The sequence below is a fragment of the Mixophyes fleayi genome, chromosome 4, assembly GCF_038048845.1.
Source record: "Mixophyes fleayi isolate aMixFle1 chromosome 4, aMixFle1.hap1, whole genome shotgun sequence".
NCBI classification, from domain to species: Eukaryota; Metazoa; Chordata; class Amphibia; order Anura; family Limnodynastidae; genus Mixophyes; species Mixophyes fleayi.
The window spans coordinates 230,504,425-230,526,159 of record NC_134405.1 but is presented as its reverse complement, the minus strand read 5'-3'; the positions used below and the strand labels follow the sequence as shown (position 1 = coordinate 230,526,159).

Below are 21,735 nucleotides of genomic sequence, written 5' to 3'. Positions count from 1 at the left end.
ATATTGTACAACCCCAAATAGGGTAGTGACAAACATGTAGTTTGCAAATGGAACCCACAGTAAATGACAACGCAGCAGAGAGGAGAATGTCCACTCCCGTAACCTTTTAACTACTTTCATTCAATAAGCCATAACATGTGCTGCATAGTAATATGCACTATGGTTTTTCTTTAAAAAAAGAAAAGAAATTGGTAGGATGGGGGACATTAATGACACATGTTGCACTGCAAAAATTGTGTTGCTAAATGTTTACTTTCGCTTTCCACGCTGTACTACAAATCTGTTATAAACTGGTTGCTATAGGTTACATGTTTTGCCGTGCGCCAGTTTTCAGGCACGACCCATTGTTATGGACGACGAAGGACATTAAATACTTGGCAGACTGATGATATAACGTATCATTGTACTGTCAGCTTTAACGTCCTTTATGATCCACTTATGTGTTAACTCACTATAGAATTGCAGCAATAACGCTATTAACTATGTCTGTTATCAATAAAGCTATTCAGAAGACAAACAGAAAGTAACGTCAGTAAGGGCCGTCACGTTTCCGGCGTAGTCACGTGTGCCAGGTAAACAGTGCGCTGTCAGAACTGTGTCTCCTGCCCGGCGTGCCCGGTTCTCTCCGCTTCCGCTGCAGCGGGTCCCCTGCATGGTGGTGCCCCAGGAAGCGGGCGATGCTCCGTCTGCCCCGGGGCTGGTGCTGGGGGAGGAGGATGACGAAGACGAGGAGTCGCTGCTGCTGATGACGACCTCGGTGATGATCCCGCTTACGACCCCGGCAGTGACGGCAGAGCAGACCGTGCTGCAGACATTTTTCTCCCACCTCGGCCACTTCTCCTATGACAAAGCCAAGGACCACGTGGAGAGGGAGAAAGAAGCTAACAAGTATGCCGGGGTGTCGTGGTCGTCCATGCTGGCAGCGCTGGCTCACCTGGCTGCTGCGGAGAAAGCTTATCACAGCATGAGCTTCCTTGGACAGAAGCCGGGTAACTCTCTACTGTCACACTGGCTCTTTTAGTAGATCTCTCTAAGTAGCCGACCTAAAGGTTAAATGTTCGCAATTTCGGGTGGCATAGGTGCAAACCGACTATATATATTTTGAAGGTCAGCTAATGTAAAACTGTCAGAAATTTTTACACAGATCGCTAGTATGAACTGTCACTATATCACTCAGCAAAATAGATTATACCATAGAATACTATTCATGCAATTCGGAAAGATTTGGTTTAGTTATTTTTCTTCTTGTGAAAAGTTGACTGTGTGAAGTCATGGATGATGAATAGTGGAGATATATATTCTCTCTCTCTCTCGTTATATATATCGCTGAATGATATCGTCTTCCATTTTATTTACAGAAAGCACCTCACTTGAATCTGTAGTTTCTGTCCTTGTTTGTGTTATTAGTATGGTCAGTACTGTTTACCCTTTTTAGGATGAATTGTAGGTGATGTATTGTTGCTGTGGCTTTGTTATATTTAGTATCTGCACTGCCTTCTTGGACCATGTTTGTAAGCCACTTGCAGTAGTCTGCCTCTGACAAGTGGTCTTACCCTTAAACTCTGTACTAAAAGTGCAGTAATCAAGGTCTGGAAGCAAATGTCCTATTACACAATCCCATGTCCCCTATTACTAGTAGAATTACAAAGTTCCCTTTTCTAAGATCCCATTCAATTTCCAAGGTCCAGCCTACTGAACCTTGTATTCTTATAGAAGAGTTTGAATGGCAACCATTGAATGAATGTCCTAAACATAATTCTCCTGTCGTAATCCCTGAAGAATGTTTAGTATGCCAGATCTCTGTAGTGACGGGAGGATTGAGTACCTGTAGATCTTTAAGTGTTTGCATGGTGTAATACCATTACTATAGTTGCTAGTCATGGAATATTGCATTTTTTTACAAGTCAGTGGATTTATGCTGGTGGTCTCTTTTTGTTTTCAGGTGGACAGTCGTTCTTTAGTAGGAAAGATTCTATCAGGACAAATTATACCTCACTGTACAATGAACTCAAGAAAGTGGTAACTACAGGTAGAAATGCCGTTGGTGGGACAGCTCCTCACTTGGAAGAACTGCTTTCACATCTGTCAGAACAACTGTGTTATTTTGTTCAGGCTCGCATGGAAATTGCAGATTTCTACGAGAAAATGTACACACTGAGCAGTCAAAAATTCATAAACTCCGAGGAGCTAGTTAACATCTTGGAAGCCATTTTAAAAAAGTACAACTCCAGGTGAGGCCCATACCCTTGAAGAAATACTGCAGCTGACAGATTATTAGGTGAAGAATAAAATGCATATGTAATTAGAATTAGGGGACTTTCTGATCTAGATCTATACACTGTACCTCCCCCCCCCCCCCCCCCCCCCCACACTCACTTCCTCACTTCGCGTTAACACGTTCTGAAAGAAGGGATACTGATGGGGAAGCAGTGGCGCACGCAGGGGGCTTTCTGAGTCTCTAGAAACCCCCCCCCTGCGCTAACTAAGTGGCCACTGTCCTATACAGCAGCAGCGGCGCTGTCAAAGAAGCGTCCGCGGCGGTGCTGTATTGTATACAGCACCGCCGCAGACGCTTCTTAGACAGCGCCGCGGCTGCTGTATAGGACAGCGCTGGCGAAACGGAGCTGCTGCGCGGGCGCATGCGCAGCAGCTCTCTCTCTCGTGGTTTTTTTCTTTTTTTTCTTTTTTTCGGTCGGCGGGGAGAAACACCCCCTCCCCCAGACAATCCTCCGTGCACCCCTGGGGAAGTATGTACACGTTATGAATATTAAACTATGGAAACTAACAAAATATATATTTTAACCGTAATAATAGATCTCCCAGATTTTTAACATAAGTTGTTTGTATGGTAGAGTTGCTCATTTATTAATAGCTTCCCACTAATTAGTCCACCTCAATGCTGGCATTCATAGTGCTGATTGGATACCTTCAGTGTGCAGTATCCATATATTTGCAATAATAGCTTGCTCACAAACGTGCTGGAAAAAGTAATTAAAGCAGGCCTGTCCAACCTGCGGCCCTCCAGATGTTGTGAAACTACAAGCCCCAGCATGCTTTGCCAGTAGACAACCTGAGCTGGAAGGGCATGCTGGGACTTGTAGTTTCACAACATCTGGCGGGCCGCAGGTTGGACAGGCCTGCATTAAAGTGTTGTGCTTTCTATTCTCTTGCCATTTTCACAATACACCCTATTGTACTGGTGGTGCACATTCATGGGTGATGGATTAGGTAGTGCTGCATTATAAGGCTTTAGAAGCAATTGTGAGATCAAGCCCATAATAAAAAAAAAATCTTACTATTTTTAATGTATTTTTTCAGATGGTTTCATCTGAAAAGTGCAATATCAGTGGATATCAGTGGATAGATGTAAAGAAATGGTTATTGCTGTATTCACTCAAAGTTCACCAGGGTGTTGAACTTTGTGAGAAATGACGTTTACTGCAGAGGAGGGGTCATTTTCTCCAAAACTACACTACACATGTGACACTGACATAGGGCTATATCTATGCCATCCAAGCCCATGGTGTTGTATATTAATAAATGCAACACGAAAATAAAACTGTGTAAGAAAATGTTTTTTGGGTTTGTTTTTTTTAAAGTTAAAAACAAACAAACCCAGAGACCTTATAAATATATATTGTATTCTGGTCCAAAGCATGGATCAAACTTCCAATGAAGTGTACATATTTGTTATCTCTGTAAAGTCACAGAATAAAATATGGTGTATATATTGTGGATTAAATTAATTCATGGAACATCACAAAACAAACAAGTATTTTTAAAAAATACAGTTTTCTTCATATAATGGACGATTAAATGAAAGAGCACATTTACTTGTCTGCAGTACCAGCACAGCTATCTGTTTCTAAAAAAATATATACTTCTATGTAGGTAGAGTAAAATATACGTTATTTCCATAAAACATGCTTTCTGAAAATGTAAAACATGGTGGTGATTTTAGAGTTGTCATTTCGTCAGGGGCCACTGATAGTAGAAGGGTTAATGCTATAAAAGCTGTATACATAACAATAACTAATAATTTAATGACTGGGGGTTTGTCATAACCAGAGCATTGTCAGACTTCATTTGAGCCTTACAGTAAGTTTATAAAAGTAATTTCAAGATGGTTGGCAGTTTGTTTATCATCATCACCATTATTTATCCATCCTGTCCCCATCCTTCCAGTGCTCTTCACAATAATAGATATCGCCTCAATAACACATTGGGGACTGTGAAGGCCTTTCCTTCGTTTTATTTTTACTTTAAGTACTTTATATTTGTTATATTACAGATGTTTCCAGCCTCTCTTCAGAATTTGTTTATTTTCTCACTGTGCACATTAGCTCCTAGGATGTTGTCTTTTTTAGTTGTATTTTCCCCTCTGTTACACAGCCCCTTTGCATAGTAGATCAACCCCTTGCTTATTGTTTTGAAATCTGTTTTCTTCTTCAGAGTTTAAGTGAATGTTTGTGAATTGTAGGTTTGACCAATTGTTGGTTACTTCTGCCCTACATCATTCCTAGTTTCCCAGCTCTTTCAATAACTACAACAGTTCATGTATCTTAAAAATATTTCTGACAGTAATTATGCCTTAAAATGTCAAGAGATGTTTTACTGTGTACCATGTGTTTGTTTCTTTTCATTAGAAACTACAGTGTGACAAGGGGTGCTTACATTTTAGCAGTATTGGCGCCTAGAATTAGATTGTTACTGAAAAATAAGTTTGACTAATGTACTGTTTAAGACTGAAGAAGTCATACATAGCTGACTATTGTGTTACTATTTTTAGAATATTAAAAAAAAAAACAGACTTCTTACTATAGAAAAAAAAGTCATTAAGAGTGACTCAATGGCTGATGTTTTACCAATACCGTCATGGTTAATTCAGTGTGGCTATACAGAATGGATACGTATGTTTGGTGATATTTATTTAATTATATTTTTGGTGGGGATTTTTATCATTTTGCTTTTTGTTTTGTAGGTTTCACCATCCTATACTGTCTCCTCTAGAGAATGGCTTCCAGCTTGAAGTAGATGTTCTTGCCCATCTTTTAAAGGCCCAGAGCCTGATCTATGAATGGAAGTTCCTCCTTTCCCTAGTAAACTTGCACAACGCCCACACTAAACTACAGACTTGGGGACAGATATTTGAGAAACAAAAAGAGACCAAGAAACACTTATTTGGAGGGCAGTCACAGAAGGCTGTGCAACCTCCACATCTCTTCTTATGGCTCATGAAATGTAAAAATAATTTCCTTGCCAAGTTCAGCTTTTATTTCCATGAAGCTTTAAGTCGGCAGACCTCAGAGATGAAGACCCTCACTGCTAAAACTAATCCAGATTATTTTGGAAAAATCTCCAGCTTCATTAGAAAATATGATGCCATCAATGTGTCTTTAATATTTGATAACCGGGGTTCTGAAAGCTTCCAGGGTCATGGGTACCATCATCCAGATTCTTACAGAGAAGCCCCCAAAGGAGTGGACCAATATCCTGCAATAGTGTCACTACCAAGTGACAGACCTGTTGTGCACTGGTCCAATGTCATTCTGATAATGACGGACAAGAGTGCAGACCTCAACACCTTAGAGAAAGTTGTTCACTTCTACGATGACAAAGTTCAAAGAACATATTTTCTGACCCGTCCTGAGCCACATTTTACTCTTGTGGTGATTTTTGAGTCAAAAAAATCGGAGAAAGATTCCCACTTAATATCCTTTCTCAATGAGCTTTCTCATTCTCTCAAGAGTTCAAGAGTGTTTGCAAGCTTAAAGCCAGGTTCAAAAGGTTAAAAGGGATAAGTTAAGCTAAACCAATGGCCAATTATCCTATTCTTTGTCTATAGAAAAGTAAATTATACCCTAATTAAATAATGGCCATTTACTATTATATAGAATGTGGTAGAACAGCTGTTAAAGGTCATGTCCTCTTCAAAATGCACTGCCCACCTCCTTTACTAATACAGTGAGGGATTATTCACTGGAACTTTATTCTATTGTGAGCTGGGGACCTCTGGAGAAATCTGTTGTATACTGGAGAAGACCTCTTGGGTGAATGACTGATTTCTTCAGGGATTCCACAAGTGCAGAAGGGGGGAGTCCATCGTCATATACACGGAAGGAGGGCACTTTGGAGAGGATATATCTTTTAGATTAGCGATAAGCAATCCATGGATTTCAAAGGGAATGTACCACCTACTGCATGCAGTAAAAAGGGCTGTATATATCTTTTAAGTAGTTGCTCATGTGCAGAATACTATTAAATGTCATACCACAGAGTCTCTTGAGCTTGTCGGGCAAAGTGAGTGTCTCGCACATTCCTTGAAGGGCTGCATCCAGCACACAGACCACTTTTTGGCACACCTGTCATACTGGAATGATTTTTCCCCTAGTTCCCTGTAGCATCAATGTTTGTAATGTAAACATATGGGAAAGAAATATAGAACGGTGGCATGCAGCAGTGTGGTGGTTTTATAGACCCCTCTCTTCTCTCACTCTAAAGCAGTGTTTCTAAACTACAGCCCTCACACACCCCTAACAGCTCTTGTCTTCAGGATTTCTGCCTGGAAAGAGGAAGGATAATTACTCACCCAGCCAAGTCAGCTGTGAATGATTATTTAAATCCTAAAACCATGAGCTGTTGAGGGTGTGAGAAGACTGGGTTAGAAACGCTGCTCTAGACTGTGTTATTGATTACACTACTGTATGGTAAAGTATATGTGCTTCTAAAGTATGCTATTGGATAGATGGGGGAAAGCTTGTCCCTGGACTCTCCCTGATTCCTCCACAGTAGTAAGGGCTAGATTTACTAAGCTGCGGGTTTGAAAAAGTGGGGATGTTGCCTATGGCAACCAATCAGATTCTAGCTGTCATTTTGTAGAAGGTACTAAATAAATGACAGCTAGAATCTGATTGGTTGCTATAGGCAACATCCCCACTTTTTCAAACCCGCAGCTTAGTAAATTCTAGCCTCTAGTCTTTTAGGCTACCATTACATGGGAAATCCCGATACTACGGGGTTCCTACAGGAAAACATTTGCTGAAGGTGGATATTCCCTTTAATAGAAAATATACCATACATAGGGGCGTATTCAATTGTCCGCGTTTCTCGCATTGTTAAAAGTATTACGGTAATTCTAAGCCGATTTTCAGCTCGCAGCTTCCAGAGCTGCGAGCAGAAAGCCGGCGTTAAAGGTACTGTACTAACGGTAATTTTGCGCACCATTACCGTAATAACGGTAATGTTGCGCAAGTCACGTTACTTTTGTGAGTAACGCTGACAATTGAATATGCCCCATAGTGCAGGTTTTCTAGTGAACAGGGCCTGATGCCCTTTGTAAGTGCAATTTTGCCTTTAAACATTATGTTTACTAGTTATTCCTCTCTAATATCACAGATGTGTCCGTTTCATCTAACATAGCTCTGGAGGGACTGCTAGAAGATCGAATTGCACAACTTTCTTCAGCATTAGGGCAAGTTTAACACAATTGCGTTGCGGTTATAGGTGAACTAGATAGGGGTAATTTGCCTTTTGAAATTAGACCAGGTTGCTCATTGACCCTTTAAGCAAGAAAAGGGTTATTGAAGATCTCTACTTTTTGGTAGTAGATTCATAAGCGCTATGAGATGCAATATTTCATCCAAAGAAACCTGTAACAAATTAAATGACTTCTGGAGTGTTAAAATCACATGATATTGAAGTGATTTAATGGTCCATGCGTGTATGATCATCTTGTTTAATGTCTGTATGGGGATGGTTTTGCTAAAACATGAAAGCTCCACATTAATTTGTGTTTGTTGCACGTGACAACATCATTAAACTCACTACTATTGTGGGAAAATCGCAATGACTGTTGCCATGATTTAACCAACTTGTTATCCCTTTCTGAAAGCTGTTTACATCTTATTGTTGCAGCTTTCCAGCAGTCCTTGATGGACGAAGGAGATATTAATGTGACACTAGTGTTGATTTTATAGGACACCGCAAAGTTGTATTGCATTTTGATATTTAAGTTCATTTGCCTTCCCCAAGCCTATTATTACAAGCTGGTATGTGGTATAGATGTCAGACATTCAATACAATCTGTATCCCATCATAACCAGCTTTTTTCTTAGCCTGTAAAAGTTTGTTTTCTGTACTGACTCAGATGCAATGGCACAATAGCAGCTTTAGTTTTTCTAATCTCTACTTGTAACTACATTGTTCGCTGCTATTGTAGTATATGGAACACCTCTTTTTAAACATTGGCTTGCACATGCCAATGGATATTGAATTTGGGCCTTAGAGTGGTTTTTAAATAAAGTGGGAGTTTTTCAACAGATACAAATATATTTTTCCATGCCAGACAATGAAAGCAGTTGTAACATTACAATTCCAGTATTGCCAAAGTATTAAAATCTTTTCAGGATATTGTTGTTTTTTGTTTTTGTTTTATTTATTTTTTATTTTCTCCTTCAGATTAAATTTTGCTCTTGTTAAAAAAAAAAAAAAAAAAAAAGAAAAAAAAAAAAGCATTTTTGCAATATGTTAAACATCCTGTATTAGTAGGACGGGTATGAATAATAACTGCACTAATGGCTGGGTGTTAAAAGTTCAATATGCTGCTGAATTAAAATCAAATTGCAATTCTTTACTCTTGGATTTATTTTTAAGAACACTCCACTTGATATTTGTAGTGACACCTCTGTGTTCACCGCAATAGAAGATAAAGCCTAAATCGCTAGCATTTATCTTGTGTACATACAGGACGTCTGCTTACAAGCATGGACAGCCCATGACTTGTATGTGGCTCGTTTCCAATGGAATAATTTGTGTGCATTGTACTTGCATTTTTTATTTTGGTATAGCGCACGAAAAAGGGTCTGAGAATGACTAGTTTTGTATCCAATTACTTTATAACCATGCTTTGTCACTTGCATTCAGAAACATTGAAGTTTTCCAAACATTGTCTGCTCCATTCACTGACCTATGACTTTCCTAACTCGCGTAAAACACCAGCATGCCCAATTAAGTTTGATTTGCAGTCTGGCTGGCACTTTTACTTGCATTTTTAAATACAAATAAAATACCAGTGGGGTCCTCGCTTTATAACAGAAAATATTCTTTAAAAACGTAGACCTGTTTATATTTACTCCTGCAGAGCCGTAACTTTAGCACATGGGAATAGAAGGAAAACTCACGCCCCTTAGCCCTCAATTTTGGCCAAATGAGCCTAAAATATTCATAAAGTGTGCGCCCCCCCCCCCCCCCCCCCCCTTTCAGCTTTGCTCCCTGATTGGTTGTCCCTCTTGTACAGTCCTAGTTATGGCCGTGCGTTCCTGTATAGACATCTTCCTTTCCTAGGGAGGAGGTGCTTGCAGGCTTACACCTGTTTTAACAGATATGTCCATTGCATTTTTTATTTTTTTATTACTATCTTGCAAATTCATACTTCCCACGATTTTATTACATGCTCATTTTTCCACAGGAATGCTGAAGATATACGTTAATGAGATAATTTACAATTTATGGTCGATATTTGGGAATTAAAAATAATGTGAACTTCCCATTCCATACTGTAGCTTACAAGGTAATAAGATGCATTTTGATTTCAAGTGCACTCTGTTTAAAGTGTGGAATTTTATCCGGTAAGGAGTTTAATCCAGGAAGGGGTTGAATCTTGTAAGGGGTTAGTATTTATGAGTCCACAGTAGGTTCAGTCATAATAAGAGGAGTGCTAGAAGTATCGAAGATCTCACTCAATGCATATCTTGTCATATGTATGCACAATTGGAGCAATTCTTCCAAGGTATATACCTCTGTGAGAAAAGCGAACAATTGGTCTCTTTGGAAGCCCAGGTAAGGGAAGTGTAACCCATATGGAGAACAACAGTCATATCAAAGCAAAAAGAATTACCAAAAGGGGGCAGTAGACTTAAGTGTATGCTTGCAAATGCAATAAGCCTGGCATGTATAATGGGGGAGTTAGAACCAGTAGCAATGAACAAGCAATATGATGGGTATTGCTGAGACATGGTGGGGTGATACACATGACTGGGAGGTTGACTTGGAAGGATATACTCTTCAGGAGGAATATGGTAAATTAGAAAGGTGGAGAAGTATCTCTTTATATTAAGCCAATTTCAATACCAAGAATACAGCAAGTTAATTGATTGCGAGGGTATTGGTGATAATATAGAGGCATTGTGCATGATAATATTCAAGGATGTGGTGCAGTTGTATGAAAAGGGAATAAGATCACAACCGGGAAACTATAGACCGGTAAGCCTGGCATCAATCGTGGGGAGCCTATTTAAAGGTATATTAAGGGATAGTGTTCAGGATTACTTGGTGAATAATAAGATTATTAATGGGAATTATGGATTTGTGAGGGATAGGTCATGTCAATATAGTTAATATAATAGTTTCTACGAGGAAGTTAGTAGGAACTTAGACCATGGTAGTACAGTAGATGTGGTCTACTTAAGATTTTTCAAAGGCCTTTGATACAGTTCCACACAAGAGGTTGGCTTACAAAATAAGGGAACTGGGTCTAGGAAACAACATTTGCACTTGGGTTGATTACTGGTTGGAGAATAGGGAACACATATTGTTCCCTAGAGCTGTGATAAATGGAACCTTTTATAATTAGTCAAAAGTGTTAAGTGGTGGGGGCCACTTCTTTTTGAGATATTTATTAATGACATTAGTGATGGTTTAGAGAGCAAAGTTTCAATTTTTTTAGATGACACTAAACTTTGTAAGGTAATAAAATCAGAGCAAGATGTAGTTTCTCTACAGAGAGACTCGACTAAACATGAGGATTGGGTGGCCAAATGAAAGATGAAATTTAATATTGATAAATGTAAGGTTATGAATTTAAGGGCCAAAAACCAGCACAAAATCTTTAAATTAAATGGGGTAAATTTATGGGAATCTATAATGGAAAATAATGTGGTAGTGCTCATAGACAGTAGACTTAGCAATAGTGCTCAATGTCAAGCAGCAGCTACAAAGGCCAATAAAGTATTAGCATGCATAAAAATGGGAATAGATGCAAGGGAAGAAGGTGTAATTTTGCTACTATGTAAATCGTTGGTAAGACCTCATCTTGAAAATGGAATACAGTTCTGGGCATTACTCTATAAAAAAAGACATTTTGGAGCTAGAAAGGGTTCAGAGAAGGATGACAAAATTGATAAAGGATATGGAGTCATTACGTTATTAGAAAAGGTTGGTCAGCTTTGGCATGTTTTCTTTAGAAAAGAGGGATCCAAGAGGGGATATGATTACTATGTCCAAATACATTAAGGGTCAATACAGAGAACTTTCATGGGAACTTTTTACCTAAAGGACTGTACATAGGACACGCTGTCATCCCCTCAGGTTAGAAGAGAGGAAGTTTCACAACCAACAAAGGAAGAGGTTCTTTACAGTAAGGGCAGTCAAGATATGGAATTCACTGCCAGGGAAGGTTGTGATGGCAGATTCAATTGATATGTTCGAGAAAGGGTTAGACAAATTTTTAGCAGAAAAGAGTATCCAGGGTTAAGACCGTTTATTAAAATGAAGGATAGTAGTGAATCCAGGGATAAATAGGACTGCAATACTGGGTCAGGAGGGATTTTTCCCCAATTGAAATTTATCCGGATGAAGCAACCGCCAAATATAAGATAGAGATTGCAGGAGATTCAAAATAGGTTGAACTTGATGGACTGGTGTCTTTTTTTTTTTTTTTTTTTTTTTTTTCTTTCAATCTATTCAACTAACTTACTTAAGGATTCAGAACTTCATGTAGGCTTTGAGCAAAGCAGTTGATGTTTTTGATCCAATAGCTGTTCGTAAGGACTGAAAAAGACAATGATTCTGATGATTTAAAATTTACAATTTTATTAAAGACAAATCCCAATGGGCTTTGTCTTTAATAAAATTGCCATTTTTGAGAAAATGATGCAAAGAGATGAGAATTGGTGGTTCATCGGAAACCACCACTTAGTAAATATACCCCCAAGCCTCACACATTGATTTCCAGGGCTTTCAGTGAATCCACCTTGCTTTACGTAGTCATGTTCTATATCAAAGCTTAATATACTAAATAATAATTCAAAAATATTTAATTAACACTTACATGTATTTTTATGGCAACACACTAAGGGGGGGTATTCAATTGACGGCGTGAGCGCTCAAAAAATATTACCGTTAATACGGTAATTACTTGCTGAATTTCAGCTCGCAGCTCCTTGAGCTGCGAGCTGAAATCCAGCGAGTAAATTACCGTATTAACGGTAATATTTTTCGAGCGCTCGATTTTCGGCGATCACGCCGTCAATTGAATACCCCCCTTAGACTACAAATAAACTAATGTGGTTAAATAGGAAATTCTTAGAGTATAGCTGGTAAAAATAGATTGTTGTTAGAACTAGAAGGGGCAAAGAAGGCATTATGTAAACATTAGATCCCTGATACCCCTTTCTCACCAAAATCCCAGGTCAGACATGGGATAATGAACACTGTTTCACCTTTGTTGCAACAATTCAAACTGCACTTTGGTCCCGGGTATATCCTGAGTCACTGTCTTTCACACGGAGCCCACGTCTGCCCTGCATTTTCAAGTTGAGCCCCTCAAATGAGCTGCTTTTAACTGAACCCTTGAGCACCTTTCAGACAGCAGTGTATCCAGCTATAACTGTGGAATAACCCTGGTCGTGGACCCAGGTCTCCTCATTCACACAGACACATGACCTGGGTTATTCCCGGGTTCATGCCTCTGTGTATGAGGGGTATTAGGCATCCGGCCCTTTCAGTGATGAGAAATTATTTAACGTGTCCATTTATTAAAATTGATTAGCCGGGATATAGGCTCCAATAGGAGCCTGTCTGAGAATAGACTATAGTAAATCACAATCTCAATCACTTTACTATATTTACCATCAGACAGTGGGAGGGGGCATGAAGCCTGCTAGGGAGGGATCCAAAGATCCCTTTCCTGCAATGCTCTCTTCATAGGATAGAACAACTAATGTCAGACAGAAGTCCACATTAAAAATACTGAGGACTGCTGTGTTTTGCTTAATTGCTTGATTAGTCTAATATTAAATAGCAATTTCATTTTACCTAAACCATGTGGAAGCGGGTGTTTCTGTATGGTTTTAGGCATGATAAATAGACTTCCTAATGCTTAACAGAACAATTGTGTGTACATTTTTGTGAAAATAGCTAAGAAAAGAATCCTAGAAAACTACATATATGTATATTTTTACATTGCCAGTTTTTCCCTATATAATACCCAGGAATTAAAAACATTGTCCCAAAAGTCCTATCTATCCTGAAATGAACCTAGGAAAAAATATATATCCCTATCCATCTTATCAGCTAACATAAACCATAGAAAGGTTATTGGTGAAATTGATGTAGCACAAGAATGTGAAATATTGTAGGACCACCTGCTGTGCAAATACGGCACACACATCAGACTGCAGAAGGGCCAACTCTTTGCTAAATTGTCAATATTTGTTGTATGATATTGATGACCTTGTCATAAAGATCATCACATAAAGAATGTCACTCTCTTCCCTATTCTCATGATAACTTGTAATATAGTTTAAGGTGCTGGGAACACTCTAATCTTAGTTACATTGTGTGTTATTCGTGCTGACGGGTGAGCACACACATAGGACAGCCACATCCATGTTAATGTCCAGATTTGGCTTAATGCCTGGAAAACAAAGGCTTCTGGTGCTTGTCAAATCAGTCGCATCAACAGTGTCCAATGCAGTCTGTGAGCTTGCTAACTGCTTTAGGCTTTTTATTCATAGAGAAGCGCTTGCTGCCGACACAGGCCAGTAGCTCTAAATCCTCAGGGTTTCTGAATATCAAACCAGCAGCTTTACAAGCTGGTGAAGTGTGGGGCTTACTGACAGCATTCTTTTTTTGCTAGGCAATCTTTTACCTATTAGATCTAATGATAATATGAAAGTTGTAATTATCCTTTAACTTACATAGTTGTGCTTACTGAGCTGTCGGTAGATTGGCACGTGGACCTGTCTGCATGTTCGCATTATCATATTGAAGGAATATTCTTGTCATACAGTGTCAGCAACCCAGGAGAGTCAGCTTGCTGTAATAGGCTAAGTTACAGTATGACTATGATCCTACTAGAAAGTAACCCAGCTCCAGGACCGCCTAGAGGACTTTCGGGCCCTAGTACAGCAATTTCATGCTGCAGAAGAGGATGTGGTCACAATAGGTTGATGGCTCCTCCCACTACACAGACAAGCCCAGTACCTTGTACTTGCTCCCAACCCCCTTTAGGCACCCCTGCCTGGCTCTCTCTAACTGCCTCCTGTCTTGTAGTGTGTCTGGAAACTCTTTGATTTTGTTCCCAGTCATGTAATCAGTAAAGAAAATAGCGTTTAGTATGAACTTTATATTCTCTAATGAAGAAGTGGATCTTCAGCAGCAGCAGCTATTTTTATAGCGCCACTAATTCCGTAGTGCTGCACAAAGAACTCAGTCCCTGCCCCATTGGAGCTTACAGTCTATTTTCCCTAACATACACTCACAGATTGGAAGAGACTAAGGTCAATTTGATAGCAGCCAGTTAAGCTACTAGTATGTTTTTGGGTGCTAGGGAAAATCAATACCATCCAAATGATGTCACCAGGGCTGCCTGCAGACAAGGTTAAAGCAGGGAAACACAGGCTAGGTCTCACCCGCAGCATGGCTATGTAAGATAGCTCCTAATAGGGATTTATTGCTTGCTGGCCTCTTCTGCACCTCGAGTAAAAGAAAGACCTGTTACCATGTACTCCCAAAAAAGTGTGAATGTTCCACTGAATGTTGCCCAAACCAAGACAGAATGACAACCCCTCACATTTTGTCTGCCCACCAGCAACCCTATCTCCTCTAAGACCCAACATAAATACTTGCGCACAGGGTCCTTGCACTCATATGTAGCCATACAAAATCATATGTTAAAAACCCCTAATAAAATTTAACTATTTAGCTTTTAATCTGACCGTATAATCATCAGTACACATAATTGGTATCCCTATTATAATGCAAATTACTTTTTTCGCTAAGGAAAACTGTATTTACACACAGCATGTAAAGATTAATATGTTAAAAAAGATGAATATGTTCATATAAATACAGATTATAAAGAAGTATACTAAGATTTTCTCAAATGTCTGGCTCCAAAAACGTTAAGTTCTAGTCTGCGGCAACAGCCAAAGATGACATTTGCAGGTTATGTCTTCAGGCCTGATATTTGTTTGTAAATTCTCCCATGTGTTGACTTCAAGAATATGAGCATGTTTAGATTAAATGGCATATTATAAGACAGGAAACAAAATCTGTTTATAAACATTTGTGCATGCTGCGAAAATTGTTATATACTTATATTGGTATTTTTGCAAATACAGTCAAACCTCAATTTTGTATTCCTGGATATTACACTTTCTTGGAATGTACAGTTTAGTCTCCTTATTCACTTTCATTTGGCCCATTATCAGGATTATACATTCCCTTTTGCGTGTTTGACTAGGGTCTGACCACCTTATTGTATTCAATCTCCTGGTCGTCCATGTGTATCCTGTTTATTAGTCAGATCATCGGAATGTTCACAGCGTAACCAATCGGATGATAGGAATGTTTACAATATAACAAATCATATCAGGATGTGCACAGCAGCAGGAGATGACTGTGCTTATATTGTGTGAGGCAGTGACCTGCCCACTTATGCGATTGTTAGGACAACACTACATGTGACAGTGTCATAATGTGAAGAGGGGGGTAGTGGCAAGCAGGAAGCTCCTATAAAATTGATGCAGTAATATTGTGGTCTCAAATGCAAAGGTCATACATTTGACTTGTTTTTCTACAGGAGATCAGTAGAGTAGTCCATGCAAGTGATACAATGCTTACACAGTATACATGACTATATGTTTGCTACATGAAACATAGATGATGATAAGCTTCACTTTATCTTATTGTAATATTTTATTTGACTGTACGTATGTGATTTTTCACAGAAAGTTCACAATGTATAAAAATGTTGCATTCTGCAACAAGCAGATTAACACAATACACCACAACCGTCATCCGCAAATTGCTTTGGGTGCTTTCCTTATTTTCCTTGAAGATTTGTGTGTTTTAAACTTTCCCTCATTTCCTAGAACCTAGATTATACACATTGACTTTTCCTGGACGCTTGGGAAAAGTCAGATAGGGATTTGAAACTAGTTTTTCTTTAGTAATTATATAAGTAATGGTATATTTATATATATTATAACAAACAGCCAGCAGGTGGAGATAAAGGATAGTACCTTATGCTTTTTTGTTCTCCCAGTGCTCTGAAATGTAAGCTATAGCTAAACATAGTTATATTTCTGTCTGTCGGTGTAAACGCCCACCAGGAATATCACTTCCTAATATTGTGTTCAATGTCTGTAATAACATGTGACTACATACCGATGCTACCCTGTATTTGGTTCTGTTCTTACTGCTTGTCCTACATTTATGACAGATTTCCCATCACATCTGTAGAGCGTCATTTCATGAGATATTTAAAATATATTTTTTTCCTTCAGAAATATCACTCATTTTCCAACACTGAAATTACACCCCTGCAATGTTTCACTGAGTATACCACAGAAAACTGCATTTTAACTTCAGCAATCTTGATCATTAGCATATTACTTGCTGTGTATTGTATTTTGTCCCTAATTGACCATCAGCCCATTATTGCCCTAGCAGTAATGGCATGTCCGCATATTATGTGTAGTCTAGAACTGCACACCGTGGGGGCGCCAGCAGGACAGCACCCATTCCCCTTCACAGCTGGCCACGTACTACTTATACATGTTGCTACCACACAGAGGCAACATGGGGCCACTTTGTTTACGCAGGAGGCATCATCATCATCATCATCATCATCTATTTATATAGCACCAGCAAATTCTGTAGCGCTTTACACATACTTACGAACTTTCTTCAGCTGTCTTCCGGGAGCCTGCCAGTGGAGGTGGGCGTGAGGGGGGCGGGGCGGCCAAAAATCGCGTCATTCATCGGGAATCGCAGCGTTTGAGATCTAATTCTGCCCACTTCACTAGGAAGTGGGGCACTTCCTAGTGAAGTGGGCAGAATTCGGGAGATTGCCACACTCACCCAGGAGTCTGGGAGACTCTCGCAAAATGCGGGAGTCTCCCGGACATTCCGGGAGAGCTGGCAAGTATGGCTTTACAATTGGGAACAAACATTGATAAGACAATACTGGGTAATACATACAGACAGAGAGGTAAGAGAACCCTGCTCGCAAGCTTACAATCTATAGGCACAGCCTGGGTGCACCGTTCCTGAACAGCCCAAGTCCCCCCAAGTCTGCATTTTTTCATCGTTCTGCAGGCTGCACCCGCCATTTTGTATAAAATAATAATATAATTGAAAGTTAACCCTTCCTGCTCTGGGCCAGTACTGTCAGGACAGGTGAGTATCGCTGAGCTGCCAAGTGATATTTTTGATAAATTGTAACAATAAAGGATTTTTTATTGCGTTATAATCGTCAATACAAAATTCTTATATATCACCATGAATGAGCTGTTTGTGAGAAATGGGCTCCTATATAATTGAACTGGATTTCTCCTTTTAATAGAAATAACATTCATCAAGTTCCCTGCCCATTTTGATAACCCTAGATTAGACTAGGGCTACCAAAAGTTTTTTATAAAGACACAATCTTTACTTTTATCAGTGCCTCTGGAACTACAAAGCACAGCATACTCTCCCAGAGAGCAACCTGGAACTTGTAGTTCTAAAAATAGCTAGAGAGCCACATAATACACATAATGTAGAACTGTAATCATATTTATGGCACTTAAAATCATCTTACGACAAGGAACGCAGCTCATGCACTGTGGGTCAGTGCTGTGTGCTGGCCCCCAGGCTAACATTTACCCATTTCATGGACTTTTTAGCGGTATAGGATATAGTTTACAGTCATGTCACATTATTCAATATCCACACACGAGTAGCTACAGGTAACGTAATTCTGTGGCCTATTGTAGACACCCCTTGCCTCATTTAAAATTAGCAGTATCCAGGTAGCACCTGGACAAAAGCAATGGTACATTGCAGAGGGGGTGGTCAAATTAAGATGCACAAATAAAATTTGAGTTGAGAGAGAGTTGCATCCTACCGTACCTCAATTCTATATTGCATTGTAAAGTAAAGCTGTTCAGTATTTGTGTCCTACATGTAAACGCAGGCAGTATTTTCCCTCAAGACAAAAAGAAAATTGCATCTGCAGCGCATGCATAGCAACATAGTTGTCCAGGTGTAAATGTGCACTCTGTAGCTGGATTTGCTCCTAACTCAAATGAGACCTTTATATATGCCCGGTTTTATTCCAGGTATCTGAATTGGAACAGACATGGAGTATGAATGAACAATCTTACAAGTCGCACCTACAGCATACACAACATAACACCTGGAATTGCATAGAGAGAGAGACTTATACTCAGGGGCAGGGGGGCATCTGCCCCCCAGCTCGGTCCCATAGTGGGCTACCTTGGGCTGGGTCACTGGGCCACCTGCATTTTTTTCCATTAAAATAGGCTGCTGAGTTGACTTTTGTACCCCGGGCTAAAATTTGCTAGCCCTTCCCTGCTTATACTATATATATATATATATATATAACACAAGCACAACCCCTTCCAGCTGTCCGTCTCAGACGCAATGAAGGTGTGGTGGTTCCAGCCATCCGATGGTTAAAACACGTAATGAAACTAATGGTCACTGCAAGTGACTACTTAGCAAGCTATATGTGGACTGTGGTTTTCCAGCTATGTAGCGTTGCAAAAGGGCTGCGTTCTAACTTGTGGTATTCTATGGAACTGTCTGTTATGCAATAACCATGATATCTTATAACACCTTATAGTGAGATGTTGATCACATGACATTATGCATTCATTTCTGTGGTCATTTCTGAATACTCATACACTGAAATACTATGAGTTACAATGCAAGAAACAGGATACTGGGGATTAGTATGACTGTCCTTGAGCTATTTCTATGTGAAAGCAGATTTATTGTTTGGCAGCACTAGGTAGTAAACGCTGCACTAAGTCTTCACACTGGGGATTCACAATACATTTTCACCGTCAAAAGCACAATGTACTGCCCATATTGATCTAGTTCGTAAAGAGAAGACAAATGACAGTTGTCAGTAAGTGTTATTTTATCAAATGTAATACTGTTTAATATTGATGAGCCACTGTCAGATGTGATTCTCTTCAGTTACATTGTCAGGATAGTTGAGATCTAAGGTCATATGTTTGATAGATTTATATTATGTAATGAGAAAGCAAAATTGTAAACATTTTGAAATTATTTCATTTTGTTACATGCAAAGATACATAGATGCAGAATTCCTGTGATGTAATGATGTATTTTTCAGGATTTCCTAGTTATCTAAGTTGGTGGAGGTAAGAGGGCAACTACCAGCCACACCCCCTCACAATCAGGATGAGAAGTTCTGCAGAACAATCCACCTTTAGCAGGGCCATCTTAACAACATTACGGGCCCCCGGGCAAAGCAGTGCACCGGGGCCCCTAGATATAGATATAGATATAGATATATAGATGTATACAGATACAGATAAAGATATATAGAGATAGATAGATGTACTTGCTCAGTGACCCTTGTAGGGTTTTTTTGCAGGCTCTTTTCTTTTGCAGGATTATTTATTCTCATTAAGAGCCCTGTCTATAGGGCCCCCTTGCCCATGGGGCCCCCGGGCAGCTGCCCATCGTGCCCAATGGAAAAGATGGCCCTGACCTTTAGGCTGTGACCAATGCCACACTTTAAATACGCTCAAAACACCTATCTGGATTTACCCTTATAACATACTAAAGAAAACCGCTGCAAATAAAGGAGTACAGAAGACATTTCATTGCAATAACCTAACAAGCAGGTCATTTAAAAATCATGTCATGGTTTGGGAATATTTTATATACTAGATGCCATTTCTAATTCCATTTATATACAACTTAAAGTTAGCGTTCTGTGTTTTATAGCATTTCGACTTAAAACACTTCTGTAAAGCTGGGTACACACTACACGGTTTTCATCCAATAATCGGCTCAATCAGCCGACATACGACCGCTTGTTCAAAAGTCGGGTCAGTGTGTAATGACACGATGGTCGAAAGTCTGCCCAAATGGATGATTGTCGCCTCATTTGGTTGGTCGTACCGTTTAATATTTTCGTTCCAATCTCGTTTCCGTTATGTAGTGTGTATAAGTTTCCGACCGATCCACAACAGTGAGTACAAATTACAGTCATTGCTCACGACAACATGGCTGTAAAAAGTCGCTAAACGGACATCCGCTCTTCCCTTTATCGTCCTAAACAAGGCTAGTGTGTATGCAGTCCATGGACCGAGCGATCGGAACATCGATCGCATGTAAAATCGCTCGGCATAGAAGGTTGGTTTAAATTTCTGTAGTGTGTACCTAGCTTAAGTGCATGGTAACAAAATGCACAGTTTAAAAAAAAGCCCAAATCTCTTATAGCAAGTAAATCATACCACCGATTTATCAATCCACATATAGCAATTTAATTAATGTTAAATACATGCAAAAGATATATACACAATAATAAGAAATAATTAAAAATACTAAAAACGAATAAAAAACTAGCAATTCATTCCAATTAGGAACCTGATGTGCTATTCAATAGTATCATTGGATCTACAGTGTACTAGTAGAACATAATCATCTTGTAAGTTGTAACAATCCTTCAAATAAATATTTCATGTTCGGGATTCGAACTTTCAACCTTTCACTAATCCACTACCTTGTTATAAAATCAAATGCTTATCAAAAGGATTAAGAGGAGTATTCCAAACTAACGATGTTAACAATGGGATCCACTTTGTGTTTCCAATTTAAGCGGAAACTAAAGTTAGTAAAGCTGAATTCAGGTGCTCTGTGACTTAGGGAGAGGTATGTATATAGAGCAGTGGTTCCCAAACTTTTGCAGTTCGCGGCACCCTTAGAGTCTCCAAATTTTTTCAAGGCACCCCTCCAAAATAATTACTGAGCAGGCCTGTTTTAGAACTAGTTGGGTCAAAAAATTGTAATAAGTATTTAGGTCACGACAGAAATACTTATTTAGTTGTATGCAAAAATGCCCCTCTGCATCCAGACACTCTGCCCCCTCTGCATCCAGGCCCACTGACCCCTCTGCAACCAGGCACACTGCCCCCTCTGCATCCAGACACACTGTTCCCTCTGCATCCAGACACTCTGCCCCCTCTGCATCCAGGCACACTGCCCCCTCTGCATCCAGGCACACTGCCCCCTCTGCATCCAGGCACACTGCCCTCTCTGCATCCAGACACTCTGGCCCCTCTGCATCCAGGCACACTGCCCCCTCTGCATCCAGGCACACTGCCCTCTCTCACGTTGCCCCCTCTGCCCTCTGTCACGCTGTCCCCCTCCTCTGCCCTCTCTCACGCTGTCACCCTCCTCTGCCCTCTCTCATGCTGTCACCCTTCTCTGCCATCTGCCCCCCTCCTCTGCCATCTGCCCTCCTCCTCTGCCCTCTGTCCCCCTCCTCTGCCATCTGCCCCCCTCCTCTGCCATCTGCCCCCCTCCTCTGCCATCTGCCCCCCTCCTCTGTCCCCCTCCTCTGCCATCTGTCCCCCTCCTCTGCTCTCTCTCCCCCTCCTCTGCCATCTGCCCCCCTCCTCTGCC

General features: G+C 40.0%; 1 protein-coding gene and 1 pseudogene across 1 annotated transcript; one reads left to right on the top strand and one right to left on the bottom strand.

Moving 5' to 3' along the window:
• Positions 1-21,735, bottom strand: part of LOC142150801 (uncharacterized) — a 712,033-nt pseudogene that overhangs the window by 464,573 nt on the left and 225,725 nt on the right.
• Positions 542-8,407, top strand: KICS2 (KICSTOR subunit 2). The gene is made up of 3 exons (XM_075209436.1): positions 542-989; positions 1,943-2,231; positions 4,982-8,407. The coding sequence occupies exons 1-3, from the start codon at positions 653-655 to the stop codon at positions 5,790-5,792; spliced, it is 1,437 nt and encodes a 478-aa protein (XP_075065537.1). The 5' UTR covers positions 542-652; the 3' UTR covers positions 5,793-8,407.